General features: G+C 58.9%; 1 protein-coding gene across 3 annotated transcripts in view; it reads right to left on the minus strand.

Moving 5' to 3' along the window:
• The window catches only part of LOC141406882 (serine/threonine-protein phosphatase 2A regulatory subunit B'' subunit beta-like), a 40,824-nt gene extending 30,027 nt beyond the window's left edge, over positions 1–10,797 (minus strand). For 2 of the 3 annotated variants that reach the window (XM_074029500.1, XM_074029498.1), the window contains exon 1: positions 2,447–2,909. In XM_074029500.1, coding sequence (XP_073885601.1) covers positions 2,447–2,686 — 240 coding nt within the window. In that variant the 5' untranslated portion in view covers positions 2,687–2,909. Of the gene's footprint in view, positions 1–2,446; positions 2,910–10,237 lie in introns of those variants that run through there. The other variant, XM_074029499.1, reaches the window with a different exon arrangement.
• Between the last annotated feature and the right edge of the window lie 14 nt (positions 10,798–10,811).

Consider the following 10,811-nt stretch of genomic DNA (forward strand, 5'->3'; position numbering starts at 1 on the left):
GGCGCAGGCAGAGTGGCTCCAGCAAGAAGAGCTTGGCCAGGCAGCTGCATGGCCACGCTCCAGGTACACGCTGGGTCCTACAGTGAGAGCGTGTGCCGTGTAACACGCGGTCGTCACACGGGGCTGCCCGGACCCACGGCGAGAGTACGTGTAACACGCTGTCGTCACACGGGGCTCCCCGGACCCACGGCGTGAACGCATGCTGTTCCCCTCCCAAGGCCGGCGGTCGCTGACCCCCCCAAACCGGGTTTGGTTTGGCAAGGATGCCGGTGACTGGGAAGTGGGCAGTGACCGGGAGGAGGAGGAGCCGGGGTTCACCAGCCGGGCAGGGAGCATCCGCCAGGGGGTTTGCAGGAACAGAAGCCCAGGCGGGACGTCTGCACATTCGGAAGAACAAGCTCAGGAGCACCCACCGGAGGCTCGTGGCTGCAGAGTCTACGTCAGCCGCGGAAGGCTGTGCCTGTCACGGGACCCCTGAGACAGCACCGTGCTGCCCAGCCTGCAGCGTCCCAGGGCGGAGGCGCGGCCCCCAGACACGTCCAGTGGCTCCAACACTGATGCTCCCGGACAACCCTCCTGAGGGTGTGTCCAACTGGGGGGACCTGACAGAGCCCACGCTCACGCGGGGAGTGAAAGCAGCCAGGAAACACCCGCTTGTCTCCCAGCACCGCCCCCACAAATACCCCAAAATAAGCCCGTGATTCCTCCACCACCCCTCAGACGGCACGCATTTCACACAACGTCTGTTCTCACTCCCTGAACACGTGGAAACCGATTCTCTGTAAAACGGAACAAACTTCTGTAAACGGAATTCACGGTTTCCCAAAAAGTGACTTTTAAAAAACAAACAGTCCTGCCAAAACGACGCAGACTGTGGGGAACGGGCTCTGCCTCCTGGAGGTGGACACTCAGGTGCATCGTCACCCCAGCCCCCCGCAGAAGAGCCAGGGCCCAGCCCCAGGGCAGAAGGGCTGCTTCATCCAGCCACGGGCGAGCTCATCACCTGACTCTGCAACCAGCAAACACGCACCTGCCACCGTCTAACGCAAATCCCGCACGGGGCTGATTCTCACTCTCAGGGTCTGCAGGTTAAGACCATTGTAACAAAACCAGCCTCGTCCTTATCCACTTACAGGCAAAATGTCAAAACCTGGAAGACAGAGGTCAGACAAATACTCTGAGGGAGTGTAAAAGCTGATGTGATCTGAGAGAAAAAATTCCAATTAAAATATCAACAGAAAGAAGTGGGTCTCCGTCCCCCTTCAAGCAGGATGCTCTGGTTCAACTTGAGGTTTAGGCCACCAGTTCCAGACTCCTGGAACCAAGCGTGAAAAGTGGGTCTGATGGACCCCGTGGGTGTGAGGCGCCCGCCACGCACACCCTGCCTGGATGAGACTCGGATCAGATTCGGCCACAGCCAAACCCTAAGCTCTCAAATTATATCGGGGCTGTCCCGGGAAGACTTACACGTTTAAACCACATCTTATACAATATACACGGGGTGCACACACAAATGTTACTTCCCTGAGCACTAATGAGAACTGAAATTAAATTTCAAAGCCGGCTGGGGCGGAGGCTCACGTCCCTAATCCCAGATCCAGGTGGGTGGATCACCTGAGGTCAAGAGTTCAAGACCAGCCTGGCCAACATGGTGAAACCCCGTCTCTACCAGAAACGCAAAAACTAGCTGGGCCTGGTGGCAGGTGCCTGTCATCCCAGCTATTCCGGAGGCTGAGGCAGGAGAATCACTTGAACCCGGGAGGCGGAGGTTGCAGTGAGCCGAGATGGCGCCGCTGCACTCCAGCCTGGGCGACAGAGAGACAACGTGTCAACATAAATAAATAATAAATAAAAGTAAAAATAAATAAATTTCAAAGCCAGCAAGTGACTGACTGAAACCACGCAGCATAAATAGCACGGTATGTGAGCGATATCTCGACCGACTCTTTTAAAGCAGTCAGCCAGTGGGAAGGAACGCGGGGCATTGCAGTAACGCCGGGGAAGGTTCACCCGCCCGACGCCTTGACAAAGGGTGAAGGAGTTTCCCGGGGTTTGTTACCAGCGGTGCAAGGTGTTATTTAAATTAAAAATCTGCCTGCAGCGATGCCTCCCAGGCACTGACGGTTCTCACCCCCGCCCCCCCCGCCTTGGTGGATCCCAGCGAGGCGCGCACTCACAGCCAAAACTCCCGGGAAAGAAGCGGGGGCTCTTTCCAAAACCCGGGTTTGCTAACAAGCTTGGCACAGCTTCCCAACGAGCAGCACCCGGTTTTCGGCGGCGTGTGCGGCCCGAGCGGGTCCCCCGCGCCCGCGACTGGTGCTGAAAATCTGGGGTTCGGGCCCCGCCACGCGACAGCGGGTGCACGGCCAGCAGCGGCGAGGGGGGCCCGCGCGGGGCCGGGAGGCCTCGCCCGGTGTGGGGCAGCCGCGGGGCGCGCGGGGCTGACCTGCTGGAAGGCCTTCAGCCGCTTCTTGAACCGCGAGGGCAGCACGAAGTCGCAGCCGCGGGCCAGCGAGGCCAGCTCCTGGCGCAGGTCGGGGTCCTGGCGCAGCGAGCGCTCGCGGAGCCGCATGCCGTCGGCGCGCAGGGCTCTCCGCGGGCCGGGCCGGGCGCTGCGCTCTCGGGGCAGGGCCGGGCCGGGGCCGGCGGGGCGCTGCAGGCGGGGCCCGGGCTCAGCGCGCTCCATGCGTCGCCCGCCAGGCGCTCTGGGGCCGGGGCCCGCGCCGCGCGCATTCCTCTGGCTGAGGAGGGCTCATGGCGCCGGGGGTGGCGGCGGCCGCCCCTCCCGACCCGCGACTGTGCAGACCCGGCCGCCCCCGGCGCTGCTCTCCTCTCCTCCTTCTCCGCTCCCTGCACTGCCCTCCGCTCCCCCCGGTCCTCTCCTCTCCTCTCCCCGTTCGCTCCGGGCTGGGCCGTCCCGCAGGGCAGGGGGCGCTTTCTGCGCGGTCACGTGGCTCGCCCTGGAGCGCGCACCACAGGTCTCCGAGAGGAGAGCCCGGGCAGAGCGCGCACCAACAGGTCCCCGAGAGAGCCCGGGCGGAGCGCGCACCAACAGGTCCCCGAGAGAGCCCGGGCGGAGCGTGCACCAACAGGTCCCCGAGAGAGCCTGGGCGGAGTGCGCACCAACAGGTCCCCGAGAGAGCCTGGGCGGAGCGCGCACGAACAGGTCCCCGAGAGAGCCTGGGTGGAGCGCGCACGAACAGGTCCCCGAGAGGAGAGCCTGGGGACCCAGTCGAAGGCGCTTCTCCCGAGAAATAGGGTCCCCCCTGGCCCATGACAACACCAGAGCTGGCTACAGGCTCGGTGCCCGCTCCGGCCCGCCCCTCCAGAGCCCAGGGCGCACCAGGTGCAGCTGCGCCTCCACAAACACACGCACGGCAGGCCCCGGGAGCCCCAGCATCAGGGCACGCCTGCATCTCCGCCCCTCCCCAAACTTGAAGAGTTTCTAGAATCCAGCTAAGCTGCAGTGGGCATCCAGGATCTCGTCTTCTCCGCCGCTGCTCACTGTGGTAACTGCACTGGCTTGCGACCGTATTCAGAACAAGAAAAGAGGGGCGGTGGAAAAGGGGGACGGGCCACGTTAACCGAGGATGAGCTGAGCTTCCGGGGCCTGCACCGTCATCCCACCGGGAGGGAGACAGGACATCTGCGGGCTGACGGTCAGAAACTGGCCACATCCCGGGTCCCCGACCAGGAAGGTCCGGCGTGACCGCCTGTGCCCGTTACAGTCAATGAACCTCCCTGGACGGGTCATTATCACCCCGAGGCAACAGCGTGCACGGGGCTCTCCCGCTGCCGCACACTCTGTTGAGTCTGCAGAAACGCAGAATGACACGGATCTACCACTGTGCGGTCATGCAGAGAAGCCCCTGCCCCGAAAAACGTCGTGTGGCACCGACGCACCCCTCCCTCCCTCCTAACCCCCGATCTGTTTCCTGTCTCCATCGTTTTCCTTTTCCCGAGTGTCCTAGACTTGGAACCAGCAGTCTGCAGCCATCTCAGACTGGCCTCTTCTCCTGCAACCTTCCACACCACCTCTCACGCCCACCGCAGCTCCCCACCCTCAACGCCCCTTCCCACTCCTCTTAGGGGGACGCCCCTCTCCACGTCCTTCTCTTCCACCTCTCTCCCTTCTCCAGCCGTCCCTGCATCCCTCCATCCTTCTCATTTCCCTACTGTCCTTGAGGATTCAGAAGTCGGCCTCTGACCCCCTCTAAGTCTCCAAACAGAAGCTTAAAGACAGCCCCAGAGGCAGTGTGCTCAAACCACCAGGAGACGATTTAAATAAGTGCGCCCAGTCCTCCACGATGTGGGGTGCAAACTCACAGGGCAGAGGCGCAGCCCAGTCCCCAACCATGCAGGGCGCAAACTCACAGGGCAGAGGCGCCGCCCAGTCCCCCACGATGCGGGGCGCAAACTCACAGGGCACAGGGCAGAGGCGCCTCCCAGTCCCCCACGATGCGGGGCGCAAACTCACAGGGCACAGGGCAGAGGCGCCTCCCAGTCCCCCACGATGCGGGGCGCAAACTCACAGGGCACAGGGCAGAGGCGCCTCCCAGTCCCCCACGATGCGGGGCGCAAACTCACAGGGCACAGGGCAGAGGCGCCACCCAGTCCCCAACCATGCGGGGCGCAAACTCACAGGGCACAGGGCAGAGGTGCCGCCCAGTCCCCAACCATGCGGGGCGCAAACTCACAGGGCACAGGGCAGAGGCGCCGCCCAGTCCCCCACGATGCGGGGCGCAAACTCACAGAGCAGAGGTGCCGCCCGTTGAGTTCAGACCAGCACCACACACGGACGGCCTCCCAAACGCAGCTGGGGGAACCAGATTAGGAGCCAACCTCCTGCGATCTCCCTCCCAAAGTCAAAGATCAAACCCGAAATGCGGGGGCAGCCAGCCCATGGAGGTGCGATCCTCACGCTCAGGCCACGCGCCCCGTCCTGTCACGCCGGGTGACACACGCCCCTGCGGACTTTACTGCCACGTTTCCTCTTTCCGTACAAGGCTTTTGGAACACGGCCGGGCGCGGTGGCTCACGCCTGTCATCCCAGCACTTTGGGAGGCCGAGGCAGGCGGATCACCTGACGTCGGGAGTTCAAGACCAGCCCGGCCAACACGGTGAAACCCCGTCTCTACTAAAAATATAAAATTAGCCGGGCGTGGTGGCGGGCGCCTGTCATCCCAGTAACTCCAGAGGCTGAGGCAGGAGAATCGCTTGAACTCAGGAGGCGGAGGTTGCAGTGAGCCTCAAAATCCTGAAGTGCACCTCAAACCCCCTCCGGATGCAGCCCCCACGGCCTCCCTGGAACCCGGACGTCCAGGCCGGATGCAGAACCTGCACCACTCACCCCCAGGGCTGCCAGGGGGCTGTCTACATGGGATGGGGGAGGTGGGCCGTCCACACCCGGCGGGGCCGTCACGGGGCTCTCTATCCACTAACGTGTACAGGGATGGGGCCATCCACACCCAGTGGGGCCACCACGGGGCTCTCTATCCACTAACGTGTACAGGGATGGGGCCGTCCACACCCAGTGGGGCCACCATGCGGCTGTCTATACACGACTGTGTGCAGGGATGGGCCGTCCACACCCGGTGGGGCCACCATGCAGCTGTCTATACACGACTGTGTGCAGGGACCGGCCGTCACACACGTGTGTGTGCACCACAAGCCAGCGTGGAATCGGTGAGGCCTGTTTTCAGCCTGTGTCCCCCACACTCCTACGCTGACGAGACAGCACTGCCATCTGGGCCAAGGAAGGCCCTCACGGCACCCGAATCTCCACTGTCCTTCTCCCGTGCGGACACAATCGTACCATCAACCTCTAATGCTCCTAAAATGTCCAGAAGACCTTTATGCAAAATTTTCGTAAAAATCTCTTCACTTTTCTTTTTTTTTTTGAGACGGAGTCTCGCTCTGTCACCCAGGCTGGAGTGCAGTGGCGCGATCTCGGCTCACTGCAAGCTCCGCCTCCCGGGTTTACGCCATTCTCCTGCCTCAGCCTCCCGAGTAGCTGGGACTACAGGTGCCCGCCACCTCGCCTGGCTAGTTTTTTTGTATTTTTAGTAGAGACGGGGTTTCATTGTGTTAGCCAGGATGGTCTCGATCTCCTGACCTCGTGATCCGCCCGTCTCGGCCTCCCAAAGTGCTGGAATTACAGGCGTGAGCCACCGCGCTCGGCCAGACATGAAGTTCTTACTTCCCCTTGTAACAACTTACTTTAAAGGTGCATTTAGGGTGCCCCCAGCAGAAGCACCCTGGCTTGCATCATCAGCCCATCGATACTGGCATTTCCTTTCCTTTTCTTTTTTTTTTTTTTAGAGACAGGGTCTCGCTTTGTTGCCCCGGCGGGAGTGCAGTGGCACAGACATAGCTCACTGCAGCCTCGAACTCCTGGGACCCTCCTGCCTCAGCCTCACAAGCAGCTGGGACTTCAGGCATGAACCACCATGCCTGGCTGATTTTATTATTTTATAGACACGGGGGAGTCTCGCTATGTTGCCCAGGCTGGGCGCAAACTCCTGGCCTCAAGTGATCCTCCTTCCTCGGCCTCCCAAAGTGCTGGGATTCAGCCACCGCACCCGGCCAACGCTCACATTTTCTAATTTGTACGACGGGTCTCTCTTCCCCAGAGATGGGAGGGAGCCATCGCAAGCACCGCTTTCAAACACACAGTGCAATCTCTCTGCTCAGGGACCGTGAAGGTGCAGATGACGTAAAACAGCCACGGCAGCGCTGGTTACGTCCGCTTTGAAAGTGCCACGTAATGTTTTCACAACGGACATGCCTTCCCTTTCACCTTTGCCTGGGGAGTTCAACGGACCTAGAACAATCCCTCCTGACAGCTCATACCCAATCTTGTACCTGTGTGGGTGAGAAAAACCTGTTTCATTTATGAAAATCTTTTCCGCATCCCTTTTGTCCCAATGAACAGACACATCCTTCTAAGTTATTCACTTCTGAAGTAAGCCACGGGTCCCAAACAGGAAGACACGTTTAAAGCAAACCTGAGGTCCCAGACAAGCTCAGTCACGGCCGCCACGCCATGATCCACACACATCCTTCCTTCTGCTTCTCTCGTTAGACCACTCCAGTCGCTCAACACGACCTGAACATCTTACCCTTTTTCTTTTTTTTTTCTTTTTTTTGAGACAGAGTCTCTCTCTGCTGTCCAGGCTGGGGTGCAGTGGTGTAATGTCGGCTCACTGTAACCTCTGCCTCCCGGGTTCAAGTGATTCTCCTACCTCAGCCTCCTGAGTAGCTAGGATTACAGGCGCCCACCACCATGCCTGGCTCATTTTTGTATTTTTGGTGCAGATGGGGTTTCACCGTGTTGGCCAGGCTGGTCTTGAACTCCTGACCTCAGGTGATCCACCCGCCTAAGCCTCCCAAAGTGCTGGGATGACAGGCATGAGCGACTGTGCCTGGTCTCATTTTCACACTCTGCCCGTCATCCCTCCTGGAGCGGCCTCCCTTGGTCCTGCCCCCCCATACCCAATAAACTCAGTGCATTTCCCAAGTCCCGCTACTCACTTCCTCCTCAAAACTTTCTCCAGGAGAGAAACGACCTCTCCCTGCTGTGAACACCTTTGGAACTTAATTTCCTCTTGTTAGAGGCTTGTTGCCCGATGTACAGAATGTATCATCTTTTCCCATGCACCCAGACGGCCTTGTTTGCACAGACCTGACCTTCTGTCGATATTCCCAGCCGTAGGAGAATTCATGCAAAGTCACAACATTCAAGCATTTACCTTAGTGTCTGGCTGTCATTCAACACGTTTAACGACAAAATGGCAGCTCATCGGCAACCGGGAGAGCACACTGGGCCGGAGCTCAAGAGATGCGTCCTGGGGCCCTGAGTCCCCTCCTGGATCGGGATCGGGAGGGCCTGAGCCAGGCGGTCTCCAAGCTGCCTCCATTTCTGGTTCACGTTTTCATCCACACGTACTTTTGGAAAACGTTCTAGATCGATCAGAACACGTCGGACAACCACCAGGAATTTAGAACCCAAGGAGCTCACCTCGGATTGCCACCCACCTCTCCCTCAGCAAGTAGAGGCCGGACCATTGGGGCTGGAAAACTATGGTGCTACATAAATAATCACTGCGTGACATGCTTATTACTGCTGCTGATGGGAGGCTAGTGTTGAGCTGAAAAAATGTCAAATGGTATAAACAAGTTCCAAGGGAACATTCTGAGTATTTCAGGCTTCCGTCATATTCTCGGGCCACAAGACGCACCAGCCATATGTGTGTCTAAAACATCTGGAAGCAATGTTTTATTGCTTTAAACTGCATAGTATAAAACGACAGGAAGCATTTTTAAAAATACACTGCTGTCGGCGGGCACATCCCAGCACCCTGGGAGGCCGATGTGGGCAGATCACGAGGTCAAGAGATTGAGATCATCCTAACAAGGTGAAATCCCATCTCTACCTAAAATACAAAAAAATAGCCAGGTTTGGTGGCGGTGGGCGCCTGTAGTCCCAGCTACTCGGGAAGCTGAGGCAGAATGGCGTAAACCCGGGAGGCGGAGCTTGCAGTGAGCCCAGATGGTGCCACTGAACTCCAGCCTGGGCGACAGAGCAAGACTCCGTCTCAAAAAAAAAAAAAAAAGAGACTGATTGCAATCACTTTTTCCTGATAACCACCGACCACGGACTGGTTCTGGCAGGTTTAGAGGGGCTGCAAACTTGCTTCACCTTTTGACCTGGGGGTGCCTAACTATACTGCCTTTAAATGTTAAGTCTCCACTGCAATATCAACTTGGGAGTAGGTAACATGCATATTTGTTCAACACCCATGTGTCAGGACTCCCTTGGTGAAAATCCATAGCACTTCCTGTAACTTCTTGCATACATACACTTGGCCAACCCACTGAGCATAAATTCCTGTCTCATCTTTTCTTCCCCCCAACTGCTTGCTTTTAGTTTAGTTTTGTTTTGTTTTTTCCGAGATGGAGTCTTGCTCTGTTGCCCAGGCTAGAGTGCAGCCTCAGCCTCCCAGCTTCTAGTGATTCTCCTGCCTCAGCCTCCCAGCTTAGCTGAGATTACAAGCACATTAGCCGGAGGCTGTGCGTCTCACCTGCAGTGAATAATCACCTTCTGTGAAATAAATGACGTTTAAGAAATACAGTACTCTGGGTAACATAGCAAGACCTCCTGTCTAAAAACAAAAACAAACAAAAAAATACAAAAATTAGCCTGGCGTGATGGTGCAGGCCTGTAATCCCAGCTACTGGGGAGGCTGAGGCAGGAAGTCCAGCTGTTTGTGCCACTGCACACTCCAGTCTAGGAAACAGAACAAGACCCTATCTCCAAAAAAATTTCAAATAAAGGCCGGGCGCGGTGGCTCACGCCTGTCATCCCAGCACTTTGGGAGGCCGAGACGGGCGGATCACGAGGTCAGGAGATCGAGAAACCCCGTCTCTACTAAAAAATACAAAAAAAAACTAGCCGGGCGAGGTGGCGGCGCCTGTAGTCCCAGCTACTCGGGAGGCTGAGGCAGGAGAATGGCGTGAACCCGGGAGGCGGAGCTTGCAGTGAGCCGAGATCGCGCCACTGCACTCCAGCCTGGGCGACAGAGCGAGACTCCGTCTCAAAAAAAAAAAAAAAAAAAAAAAAAAAAAAAAATTTCAAATAAACAAAAAAGGGGCCGGGCGCGGTGGCTCGCGTCTGTCATCCCAGCACTTCGGGCGGCCGACGCGGGCGGATCACTTGAGGTCAGGAGTTCGAGACCAGCCTGGCCAATATGGTGAAACCCCGTCTCTAGTAAAAATACAAAAATGAGCCGGACGTCGTGGCAGGTGCCTGTCATCCCAGCTCCTCGGGAGGCTGAGGCAGGAGAATCGCTTGAACCCGGGAGGCGGAGGTTGCGGTGAGCCGAGATCGGGCCATCAGCCCGGGCGACAGAGCAAGACCCCGTCTCACGATAAAATTAAATTAAATTAAAATAAAATAAAGAGAATGGAATAGAATAGCATCAAATAAAGAGGAAGAAAGCCTTTGTACCTTTATAAATTGTGTGATATTTAGGCTGACAACTGTCAATGACGGAATGTTCAGCAGGTGCAACTTTCTGTGTGTGTGGCGGGGGGGCGGGTCGGGGCGGGGAACAGACTCAATATGAAACCGTTTTGGGGTCTGACGCTCTCCCACCTGCCTCCACCGCGCAGCCACGCGTCCGCTAAGCTTCCAGAGCCACCTGCGCAGGTGTTAGCAGAAGGAAGAGTCACTTACTACTCTCGTCCCTGCGGATCTACGGGTGCCTCGAGCGTGGGGCGCGTTCCTGGGGCTGGAGGCGGCGCCCAGGGGCAGCGCGGGGCCCGGGCCGGGGGTTGCCGCGAGGTCGAGCCCGCCGGGTCTGGGGGCGGCGAGCGGGGCTGCGGGCCAGACCCCGGGCAGCTCCCCGTCCCCCGCGGTCGGCGGGTCCCGCCCGGGCGCCTTGATCCGGCGCAGGCAGTCCTGCAGCATCCGCTGCGTGCTGGCCTCGCTGAGCCAGTAGAGGAACAGCTCGTCCACCTTCATCTTCAGCACCGGCTGCAGGACCTTGCCGGGCGGCATGGCGGGGGCCGGGCCTGGGGCGCCCCGGAACGCCCGCACCCCGCCCCGGGGGCTTCGGTCCGGCCCGGACGGACCCGGGGGATGCGAGCCCCGCCTGCTGAGTGGGCGCGGCGCAGGGAACGAGGCCCGCGCCTCGGGAACTGCGCAGACTCGCGGGGTTCGGGGAGACCGAGGACGGGGCGCGGTCCGGCCCGCGCCGCTCAGGGCAGCTTCAAAACGGGCGCGTCCCAAACAACGGCGCCCGCGTTCA

The sequence above is a fragment of the Macaca fascicularis genome, chromosome X (genome assembly GCF_037993035.2).
Source record: "Macaca fascicularis isolate 582-1 chromosome X, T2T-MFA8v1.1".
In the NCBI taxonomy this organism is placed as follows: Eukaryota; Metazoa; Chordata; class Mammalia; order Primates; family Cercopithecidae; genus Macaca; species Macaca fascicularis.